This window comes from Drosophila arizonae, chromosome X (assembly GCF_054131065.1).
Source record: "Drosophila arizonae isolate 15081-1271.41 chromosome X, UAZ_ARI_1.0, whole genome shotgun sequence".
Taxonomy (NCBI): domain Eukaryota; kingdom Metazoa; phylum Arthropoda; class Insecta; order Diptera; family Drosophilidae; genus Drosophila; species Drosophila arizonae.
Genome location: NC_142927.1, coordinates 15,522,761 through 15,535,440, shown reverse-complemented (window position 1 = coordinate 15,535,440; position 12,680 = coordinate 15,522,761). Strand labels below are relative to the sequence as shown.

At 33.4% G+C, this 12,680-nt stretch overlaps 1 protein-coding gene across 19 annotated transcripts in view; it reads left to right on the top strand.

Annotated features, from left to right (window-relative positions):
- The first annotated feature begins 4,756 nt into the window (after positions 1–4,756).
- The window catches only part of up (Troponin T, skeletal muscle), a 10,316-nt gene continuing 2,392 nt past the window's right edge, over positions 4,757–12,680 (top strand). Inside the window, exons 1-5 of one of the 19 annotated variants that reach the window (XM_089474669.1) lie at positions 4,757–4,912; positions 8,134–8,181; positions 8,980–9,021; positions 11,277–11,300; positions 12,055–12,427. In XM_089474669.1, the coding sequence (XP_089330795.1) occupies positions 8,159–8,181; positions 8,980–9,021; positions 11,277–11,300; positions 12,055–12,427 (462 nt within the window). In that variant the 5' untranslated portion in view covers positions 4,757–4,912; positions 8,134–8,158. Of the gene's footprint in view, positions 4,913–7,997; positions 8,058–8,133; positions 8,182–8,976; positions 9,026–11,276; positions 11,301–12,054; positions 12,428–12,680 lie in introns of those variants that run through there. The other 18 variants (XM_018016151.2, XM_018016166.2, XM_018016153.2 and 15 more) reach the window with 18 other exon arrangements.

The window sequence follows — 12,680 nt, the reverse complement described above, 5'->3', positions numbered from 1 at the left end:
TGAGACGGACAGAGCTTAGGAATAACAAGTTTCATTAGGTTGTAGAGGATTAAGAATAAATTTTAAATTTATAATATTGGAACAACAGAAAGGTACTTTCTAACATTTTTCACCTTCTGCTTGATTTCTATAATTTAATTCTCAAGCATTTTACTTGTTTTTTGTTTTTGAATTTCATTTATTTTTAAAACAAACGTCGCACGTATATATTCTAATTTTGGCACCCAACGGATTGTTGTTCGTTACAAAATATGTTTGCTATTCTGAAAGCCCATTCAAATCTATGAAACAGAATGGATTCGATATGAAATATCTATGAAGTGTTAATAGGTGGATATTACATATAATGAATATAAGATAATCAGAGCTACATAGTTCAATAAGAGTTATAGACTCTTTTAATTGTATGTTTTATCTACCGTTTAAGTATTATACAGCTATCCCTATACATAAATTGAGCAACAAAAGAAATTTAAATTTGCGAATCGTCTTTAAAATTAAGAATTCTTTGTTTACTCTGAATTCATTCATATGATTTACCACAATCCTAGCAAAATTTTTAATTCAGCAATTGAACTGTATAGTGTTCGAAATGCGTGAAGTCATTAAATATAAAGAAAGATTTACAATATTATGTCTACTAATATTTAATAATTGAACTGATTAATTTTGGAAATTATTTTTAGAAATTTGGTTTACTATTTTATATTACATTATTTATAGTTATGATATCCATATTTTTGCCGGTATTCCTTTCTATACAGGATTCATCTCATTTGCATATTAAACTGCATGAAAAATAGATGTTTAAAAACATTGAAATTTCTAGAAGAAACAAAAGTTTAATATAACATTATAGGTATTTCAAATTCAAGCGGTTTGTCTTTGAGGTTAAAGCTTTGATATGCCGATGCTTTGAAGATCAGTATAGAGCTCACGACAAATAGCCATTAGAAAAGACAATGATCTAAATATCAGCTCTGCTGAAAGTATCGATTGATAATATATATATTTTTGATATAGGCAAAGCAGATCCCTTTTTGAGATTCTCCTTTGTGAGTTTTTATTATTTTATATCAGTTATATTTAATGAACGTAGCTTTCACAGCCTATTCTTTAAATAATGAAACGTTTTTTCATGGCCACGCAAATGCAAATCAAAATATTTCATCTGGTTTTGTGTGATTCAATTGTAATTTGAAATTCATTGAATATTTGAAATGTATGTAAATGAGATATATAGTACGTATTGGAATGTTTCTGCTTAGAGTTTGGTGCATCCGTTTCGGCTTGCAGTAGAAAGCGGCGACCAAAGATAGAAATTGAAACAGTTTGTCGTAGAATCCATATAAGCTACGCACATACATATGCATATGCATGATCCGAAATGTAGATATGTAGGCATAACTGTGTAGATATATAGAGCGAAAAGAAACGAGCAAAGCCGAAAGCTAGCCGAAGCACATCTTCGCCCACACAAGAGACCCAAAAATAGACCAAATACCCGAAAACATTGCTATTTGTTTTCCTTGATTTTTGTTGATGTTGAAGATGATGCGAATTGAAATTTAGTTGAAGGCAACTAAGATAAATATATATATAACGTATATACATATATATATGCCATATACATATTATAGCTGACATACATAGTATATGAAAAACAGATTGTTGAAATATTTGACTAAGTTCAAAGTTAGAAATATTGGCAGATGGCAAATGTTCGTTTACATATTTGAAATTGATATATGCATATGGGTAAATGGAGCTTACGTCCTAGGGCATACCTAAATAGGTCAACCGAGAACTCAAATTGCAACTGTATGATATTCGATTCATTATTGATTATGCAACTCTCAGTTTAGTAGGTCAATTTAAAGCCGATGAAAGTTTTAATTCTGAATTTGTTTTAAGCCTTTTGACTGTTTTGATTCTGATTTGACAGACTTTTCGTATGAAAATCCCTTTCTAAATTGTATCAGAGTCCCGTGTGTCGTCTATGCATATGTATATATATATGTATATATATCTATGCGACTTGCATACTATGCTACATATGTATTTATAAATCCAACACCAATATCTGGCTGTGTGTGTAGATTATACGCGTTCAGCTACAGCCACCCATACATATATATAGAAACAGTTCTATATTTAAGAAACAAGCATATACTTTTACCCAGTGCCACGAAATGCGAAACAAAACAACAAAAATGAAAAAAAAAAACACACACCCAAATAAAATAAAATAAAATAAAAGAACAAAAATTTGAAACAGATTCGAATAAGCGAATGATGAGAATAATTATTCACAATTATTTGATTCAAGTTATTTTAAGCTTTGGAAAGTTTGTATATTTTATTTTATATATTATACATATTTATTCATATTTTTAAAATAATAATTTTTTTGAATATTATATTATTTATTTAGAAAATGACATATATTTTGTATGCTAAAAATTCCTTGAAAATATTGAAGATTATAGTTTCTAGTGTTTGTTTGTTTTAATAGTTTTATAATTAAATATAACACTTTTTTTTAAGTATTATTTTTTTTTTTACAAAATATGTAACTTATATATATATATATATATATATATATATATATATATATATATATATATATATATATATATATAGATAAATTTAAATAGTTTCTAATTTTAAAAAATTTACAAAATAGTTTTGTTTTTATTAAATTTCTTTAGCTGTTTTTAATAAGTTTAATTTTGTAAATAATTTTTGATATATTTATTTTCAAATGAATACTCTTTTATTATTTAAATTTGTTTATTTTATTTTTATTTTTATTATTATTTTTACATATTTTATTCACATTTTATTTATAATTTTCAAATTTTTATTTACATTATATTTTGTTTTCATAATTATCAATTGTTTTTATCATTTAAATTTTGAACAATATTTATTTATTATTTTCTTATAGTCATTAATTATTATCGGTGCTCTCAAATGAGCTTGTTATTTTTATTTTTATTTTCAAGAATATTTATTTTCTTTATAGATCAATTAAATCTGATCGGTCGAGTATAAGTGACCTTTGGGTGCGAGTCATATGATATATATTTGATATTTTCATAGCTGGAGTCAACAAGTCTTGCAGTTAGATCACTTTAGGTCATCTCTGCAGATGGAAATTTTCCAATTTAAATTTGGAGAAGATAGAGTTTTGAATACGCTTTCCGTGCTTTTGAGTCCTGAGCGGGTATTATACAGTTGGTATTTAGTTTACAATAAGAATAAGGAAAAGTATATACTAGATTTTGTTGGACGTTTGGCTGCGCTAGGACTTGGGGCATTCAATAATTTATTTATTTTTTTTTTTTTAAGTCTAATGGAATTTCCTAAAATTAAAAACATATGTATACGAAATATATTATGTCATGTATATATACTATTTGATAAATGAATGTGTTATATTATATGCTCATTCACGATTCTCACAGTCTAAATGAGCTAAGCAGCTATACCAGCAGGGTATGCTGTGCGGGCAATTTAGACGAAGAATCGAAAGCAGAACAATGACGAATAGATCGAAGGTATAGATAAATAGACAGACGGACGGACGGACGGACGGATGGACAGACTAACGGTCGCTGTGAACTAAGGCCGGCTGTTTGGCAGACAGCATCAACGTCAGCATATACACTACATATACATACATACATACATACATATCTATATTTATATATATCCGAACGAAATATCTATATTTCATGATTGTCTCAAGGAATAGCTGCTAAATAGTTAAGATATGTGGGCTTTAAGGGCAGCCTGCATAGCGCGCTCGCAAGATGTTGCAACGTTGTTTTCATTTCATTCTTGGCCACTTTTGAAATCAGTTTACATATGCATAAAGTACATATATGAAAAGTCATATATATATATACATATATATTTGGATTTGATCTAAGAGACTCTGCGCTAGTTATGCCTGAGTTTATGTCGGTGTATGTGTGTGCGTTGCCTAAATACATTTACATACATACACAATTAAATGGGTGTGAAATTTATGTTCAACGATATTTGATTCCAAAAACAACTTGAACGCCAACGCATAAATGCGCTAGATGCCAGTCTATATTCGCTATATACATGCCCGATCCGCATACACACATATATGTGTATATATATAAGTATGTATATGTATATGGATCATAGCCAATTGGAAGTATTCGTTTTGGAAATTTCTGCTTCGCTTGTCTTCTCTGTGTGTATGTGTGTGTGCGATTTGTTTATTCAACAAGTTTATGTTTCAGTCGATGTGGGATGTGGGCGGGTGGGTGTTGGCAGCAGCAGCAGCAGCAGCAGCAGCAGCAGCAGCAGCAGCAGCAGCAGCAGCAGCAGCTCGCAGCCCACCTGAAATTGTTACTGCTATCAGCCTGCCACACACACACACACACACACACACACTCACACACAGAGCCAACTGCCGCTGCACGCCCACGCTCTGCCGCCACGTCCCCGATCCATGCTATGAGCTATGCGCTCCTGCGCCTTGGCTGCCAAGCATTGCGTAGTCGCCGTCGCCGTTCGTCTCACTGTCCATGTATTGGTGTGCGCCTCTGCACACCGCCCATCGCCACTTGTTGGCCAACCGACGTGCCGGCATATAGCGCGCCTTTTCGCACCCGTTCGCTCGGCTCGACGCTGCCCAATATCTATAGGCGAGCGTGTCGCTGCGCCGTGTGTATATAGCGAGCGCGCCGCTATCTCTGTAGTGGTGGGAAATGCTTTTCATTTTCCGCAAGCTGAACAAAAATTCTTTAACATAACGTGTAGCATCGCTTTGGATCGTCAGTCTGTTTAGTCGAACCGCAGCATTCGCTCCTACGACGTCAGCTGCTCGGACTTTAGTTGAGAGTTCAATTTGTTTCTTTTTCCCTAAGTAAGTTGGCCAAGTGTTTGGACCAAAAGCCACAAAGAACAAAAAATCAAATACAAAATATTCACAAAGTTATCGAACAAGACAAAATGAAAGCAAACAAAAGTTTCTGAAAATCTCTAACGAACTTAAGCAGAAATCCTTGCGCGTTGAACTTGTAAAAAAAAAAAATAATAATAACGCCCAAGAAATGAATAAAAAATTAAATAAGAATGCATAAAGATTGCTCTTACATAATCCTGTGTGCGCATATTTGCTGAAAACTATATATTTTTTTCCAATTTTTTTTCCAATAATTTTTTTTGCAAGTGAAAAGCACAGAAACAATTTACGTGTGTTAAACAATTCAATTAAAAAACTAAATAAAGTAAAAAAAAAAAATATACTACTAAAGAAAAAAACAACAAAAACTTTCGAATTGTATCAGACGAAATTTTTTTTCTGTTCTGCAATTTTTTTTCGTATTTCCTTTTTTTTTTTTGTTCAATGCCTGACAAAGACTATAAATAATTGCCCTAGGGCGCATAACAACAACAGCAACAATAACAACGACAACGACAACTTTAACAGCAGCAGCAGCAACAGCAACCAGCAACAGCCAGCAGCAACAACAGCAACAAAAGCAGCAACAACATCAAGCAGGAATACGAACAAATGCGACAGATTTTACGATTGAGAGCGCCTTGAGAGCCAAGTGTTATATGATCTCACAGAAAGAATTCAATTCTTTTTTCTTATTGGGATTTCTTCTCTCTTTTCTTTTCTTTTCTTTTTTTTTTTTGTTTTTTGCTAAAAATTTTTAAAAATAAGCTTCGTGCTTATGTGTGTGTGAGTGAGTGCGTGTGTGTGTGCGTGCGTGTGCCTGGTAGCTTGTCTATTTACCTTGGCAAAATGGCCAACAGAGATAGATTCACACACACACACACAGACAGAGTTCGTTGCTTGGGCGCAGGCGCCAATAGACGAGCATACATACACCCACACACACGCACACATAGACGCCCACACATATATACACTTCTGCTCTCGCACTGATATCTGGCATATCCAAATCGGTGCTGGAAAATATTTCTATATTTAGCGTGCGCAACGGACACGACAACGTAATATTCTATTTATTTTCTTCATCTCAAACTTAGCCAATTGCTGTGCTCTAGTTTCAACATCTTTTCAATATATGCGTGTGTGTGTGAATGTAGTAGAGATGAATGCAAAAACTTGGAAGCTTACAGATCAAGCTAAAGCTGTCAAAGAATTGCAGATGAAACTGAGGTTTAGATAAGATTTTAGATGAAGGTAAGCAAATTCGTTGTAACAGGTTGATAGATAGATGGATAGATATGCAGATAGATGGATAGGTAATAGGATAGATGGATCGATAGATAAGTAGATGGATAGATGGAAACAGATAGATAGATAAATGGATAGATGGATATATAGATAGATGGTTAGATGGATAGATGAATATATGGATAGATATATAGGTGGGCAAGCAGATAGACAGTAAGACAGAAAGATGGAAAGATGATTAGATGCATAGATAGATAGATGGATGATATATAGACAAATAGGTAGACAGACAGATAGATGATAGATAAATAGACATATAAATAGATAGATAGCTAGATGGATAGGAAGACAGATAGATATATAGATGGGTGACAGATAGACAATCAGATAGATGACATATAAATAAATAGATAAATAAACAGATAGCTAGACAGATGGATAGAAAGATAGATAGATAAATAGGTAAATAGATTGATAGCTGGGTGGATAGGAAGATAGATAGGTAGATATTAATTAATGAAATACATGAATATATTTTTCACATATTATTTACATATAAATTTGCATATTTTTATATATTTGGAATAGTTGCGAAATCTGAGAATTGCATTTTACTAGGTTTCTACTGCACATTAAGTATACGCACTGTTGCTTAGCTGTATAGTAAATATATGTATATACACAAGCAGAATTACATATATATATTTCTATGCAAATATATAAGCTCTTTTTTATTCATATATATATATATATGTATATATATAAATATATATTTGAATGCATTCATGCATTCATATTTTGCGACCTAATTTTGTAATTATGAAATCGCTGACAGGAGAGTCACACACATACACTTCACACATACCCCCACACACACACCCACACACACACACCCACACACACACCCCCACACACACCCCCACACACACCTCCATTACACACTCTGTCAAGCAGCAGATTGCATATTTTACATATTTCAGCTGAGCATTTTGACAATTGCATTTACATTTTTTGGCATTTGATTGTCAGTCAGAGTTTCGCTTGGGGGTTTCTTTTGATTTGCTACTTTTTGCCTTTGATTTAGTGCCAAGGTAAAAATCAGAACGTTTCCCGATCGAAAGTCAGCTCGTGAAAGCTCTTTGAGAGCTTCGTGCCGTTTCGGCACAGAAATTCAATACGTGCGGCTATTTTTAACAGTTAGCTAAAAGCATTTCACACTCATACACACACACTCACACACACACACACACACACACAGAGAAAGCGAGAGAGTGCGAGAAAGAGAGAGCAATATCTATGTAGGCACATATGTACTATAGAAATATATAGACTTTGGCGAGTATATAAAATTAAATAACCAACAATTTTGTAAGAGGCGTAGAAATTATGATCGGATATAATATTGTCGCCGGCTGTATAAAAATAAAGATGGCTGAATGTGTGCATGTGTGTGTGTGTGTGTGAGTCTTATGACAGCATAGACACATAGATATATTATATATGTGCATATATACATATATGTATGTACGTATGTATATATCTACGCATACATATGTGGATACAGACACAGATACTGGCCCGCATAAACATTTGGTGTCTAAATATAGAGCGATATCAAGGCGAAGACAACAATGACAACAACAACAACAGCAACAATCAGAATAGCAACAACAATAGCAGGAGGAGGCTGTTGCTATTTTAGTTTTAGCCATTGTTGTTGTTGTGGCTGCCGCTGCTGCTGTTGCCGCCACTGTTGCTGCTGCAGCATTTGACAGTTGGCAGTAAGCGACAATAACAGTGAAGTGTGAACCAGCTAGTGACTGCGACTGCGACTGTGACTGCAACTGTGACTGTGACTGTGAGAGTAACGTTAACTGCGTTCAAATATGGCCTTAACTAATAATGCCCATTTCTGTTTTTGCCTTCTCTTGTAGGTTTTTTCAACCCTAAACCGTAACCATGTCCGACGATGAGGAATACACGTAAGTACAGTGACCCACACAAAGCAGGCAACAGCAACAATATTAAGTATGCCGCGACTCGTATCTATTATTAAACAATATGAAATCATACTTGAGTTCAGTTCAAATCAGAGTCAGCTCAGTCGTAAGTGAAAATGAATGAGAATGGGTTTACGATGAATATCGCATAGGGTGATCGTAATTAACTAACTTGAACACAGATCACAATAGATCTACTTACTATGTACATATAAGTCTTTAAAGTCTTTTGTTTATCATTCTTAATGAACTCCGTCTATTAATTAACAGTTTGTACACACACACACACAGACACCTTTATATATAAGGTGTATTTTTTGTCAGTCGTGTGTTTCAATCACTGGGTTTTTGTCCTCTTTTTTATGGCACATGTTTGATTTGTATTCCTTTTACACACTTTCTACTTTCATCACAATCCCCATTTTGGATCCCACCAATCTGTCCACATGCCGGCAACTTGTGACCTCATCATAATCAAAATCCTCTACGTCCAACCACCACCACCACCACTCCCCACGGCCCCCATCCAACAAAACCGTCTTAATCAATCAACTGCTAATGTTGTCGTTTCGTTGTTTCTCTCGAAATCAATAACAAACAACTTGACAACCAAATCAACAAATATCAACATCATCAACAACAACAAAAACTACTACTACTACAACATCAACAACAACAACAACTATTTTGCATACACAATCCAACCAAAATGCACCTGTGATATTGTTTTTTGCACAAAACCATAAAACACACCTCGTTTAATTACGAACTCGCCAGCAGTTCCGAAGAGGAGGAGGTTGTCGAGGAGACCAGAGAGGAGACGTAAGTAGTTTTTGTGGCCAAAACTGAGCAGCTAACAACTCGATTGGTGTTTTCTCTTTGTTTTGTTTTTCTTTTTTTTTTTTTATCAAATTACATTTTGATTTTATTTTCATACCTAAAAAAAGAAAAAAAAAAAAACAAAAACAAAACAAAACCAAAATTTTCTATATGTGTTTTGTATTTGTATATGTCCTTTGTATTTGTATTTGTCTTTGTTATGCGAAAAAAACAAACCAAAAAACAAAAACAAAATTCAATGTGCAAACGCCGAAATTATCCCAAAGCAATTTTTTTTCTGTTTTGTGTCTTTGTCATCTAATTAATATAATTTATTTCTCATTTCTTTATTATAATTTTGTAAATTTGTTAATTTTTTGTTTGTTTCTTATTCTTTATTCTTCTCAATGTTGTTGTATGTCTTATACCCTATATATATCCATAAATATCCGAAATACAATCTGATCAATTCGAGCACAAATTTTGTACAAAATGTACTAACTCATCTATCTATCTATCTGTAAACATATATCCACATCCACACACAAGCAATGAAATCATCTTTGTCTAGAAAACGTTAAAAAAAAGCACACACACACACACACACACACATTCCCACATATTTTCCCGAACCGCACCCCGAATCTGAGTAAATTCCAAATTCCAAACAACAAAATTGGCAAACGTTATGTAAATATATATATCTATTTATCGAGCTAGCTATATGTGTATTTCCCCAGCTATACCTACCTACCCCGCCCACCACCATTTCCAGTAATCCAACCCAGTTCAAATTCAATATATCTATATATATAGTAATCCATGCATATGTATATATATAGTTATACATAAATGTTTTCGTATCTGTAATCGTAGTTCGTAACATGTCTTTCTACCTTTTACCCCGCCAAAATTTGGAAAAATGAATAAAACCATTTGAAACTTCTGAAAAATAATTAAAAAAAAAAAAAAAACCAACAAAAAAATTAAAATCAAAAATAACGCAAAAGTAAATTTCGCCTATCGCTGGCCTGGCTTCTTTCTGTTCAATCAATTAAGACTTTAAGACATGGAAAATTCTAAATCACATTTGTTTTCTCTCTCCCTCTCTCTCTTTCTCTCCGTTTCTTTCTTATTACAGGAAGTAAGTAATTGCGTTACCAAAGTAATTAAATCAATATTCGCATTTGTACTCGAAACGAAACAATTGCAAGCAAATATTTTTAGTATGAAATATATATGTGTATATATATGTATGTATGTATATATATGTATGTATATATGTATATATTCACTCAATATGCAATTAGAGCAGTTCGGTGGCTGCCGCTACGATACAGATTCATCTCGGTGTTTATAGTTCTTTCTCTCTCAAAAAAAAAAAAGTAAACAATGAAACAGTTGGAAATTTCGTGTTTGCATAATGTCGAAAATATCTGAAATATATACATATAGCGATGGAAATGTGTGCCGACTCGACAAAGAATTTATATAATAGAATATATGAAATACAAATTGGGAATGTTCTAAAAAATTCAAAAAATTTGCCTGGTCAAAATTTAGTTCAATTCGTTGCTCGAATTTCATTTCCAAAAAAAAAAAAAAAAAAAAAAAAAATATTCAACCTCTTCACATTGATTTTGTACAAAGCACAAGCAAAATTCGTTTATTTTTGATCATACAAGACCAGTTCCAGATCCAGTTCCAGCTCCAGCTCCAGTTCCAGTTTCAGTTCTTTTTGAGTTTTGAGTTTTTGAAAGTTTGTACAAAATAGCTTACAGTTCGTTGCTTGGAATTAAGTTTTAGAATTTAAGAATTTAAACAACAGAAAACAACAACAACAACAACAACAACATCAACAAACAAACAAACAACAAATACGTACTTACATTTAATTTCTTGTTTTTCAATTATTTTCGTTTCGTTGCAACAAACAATAATTTTTTTCCAATAACTTTTTTTTAAACAAAAAATGTTTTTCTCTTTCTTTTCAACGACTTTTTTGTTTGTAAAATACAAAAAAAAAAACTATAAATATTTTTGTTATATATGAAAAAAAAAAACAAAACAAAACAAAATCAAAACAAATCTCTCAACCCAACACGTGTTTTTGTGTACTTCATCGTGAATTTGTGCCAAACTATAAATGTAAAAAAAATACAAAAAAAAAAAAAAAAAAAAAAATACCAACCAATTTTTTGAAACACAAAACCACCAAATCTATATCAAAACCACCTCCATGTTTGCCTCACGTATAGAAAACCACCTCAGACACCAGCCGAGTAAGTTGATGCCATACGAAATGTGTACAAAAACGAAATACTTTGTAAAAAAATGTCTAATCCATACTAAATTCTTAGTGATATCTTAAGCTGAGCCATTTGCTCTATACTTTATGTAATCTTAACGAAATGTTCAAACTCTCTGCCTGGCTAAAACAACGACAGCAACTCACAAAACTCACCATAGCCGCAGTATGCATAAGAAACCCATGCCCCCCACTCCAACCCACCCCCCCCACTAGTTATAGTTGGTGTAATTTCTGTATATAGTTAACTCATTCACACAATATGTGCAATATCTATACATAACATCATTATCTAGATAATATCTTATATATATATATAATATTTTTGGCATGGTTTTGCCTTCATTTTTATCTAGTTTAGATACGATTACTATTGACGGCTATATGGCCGCCTTGTAGCTGATACTACTGACAATTTTGTGGATCTAATGCTTTATGAGATAGTCACTAATTTGTTAACAAGTCCATCTTCTTCTTCTACTATGCACATACTCGACTTAAGCAGACATTTTCAAAATAATATTCATGAAAACCAAAAATTATATAAATTTGGACTTCAATGTAATATTAATTGTAGGCCTAAATCAATATACACATATTTACAATAGTTTAGTTACCGGCTTAGTTAGTTATGCTAGCTAGTAAACGATGCGATTTAGCATTTGATCGATTTCAATTACTAATTGTCAATTATGTTTGATGTATGTGTGCCGTGCCGCGCCGTGCAGAGGTGAGGGCGATCCAGAGTTCATCAAGCGTCAGGATCAGAAGCGCTCCGATCTCGATGAACAGCTGAAAGAATACATCAGCGAATGGCGCAAACAGAGAGCCAAGGAGGAGGATGAGCTGAAGAAACTGAAGGAGAAGCAGGCCAAGCGCAAGATCTCGCGCGCCGAGGAGGAGCAAAAGATGGCCCAGCGCAAGAAGGAGGAGGAGGAGCGTCGCGTCCGCGAGGCCGAAGAGAAGAAGCAGCGCGAAATCGAAGAGAAGCGCATGCGTCTCGAGGAGGCCGAAAAGAAGCGCCAAGCCATGTTGCAGGCCATGAAGGACAAGGACAAGAAGGGCCCCAACTTCACCATTGCCAAGAAGGAGACAGGCGTGGTAATTATATGAAATTCCATTAATACAGCTTACTGATACACCTTCCCACACCATTCTCGTATTTTGTCGTTTCTACCTTCTACACACCTTCTCTTGTATATTTCGTGTACCTTTTTTTTGTTTTTGTTTTTTTTTTTTTTCATTGTTGTACATTTGTTGTCATATTCCGACTCGTATCCGTATCCGTTCGTTGCCATATTTAAATTATATAATCTCATCTAATGCACACCAAACCCAAACACACACACACACA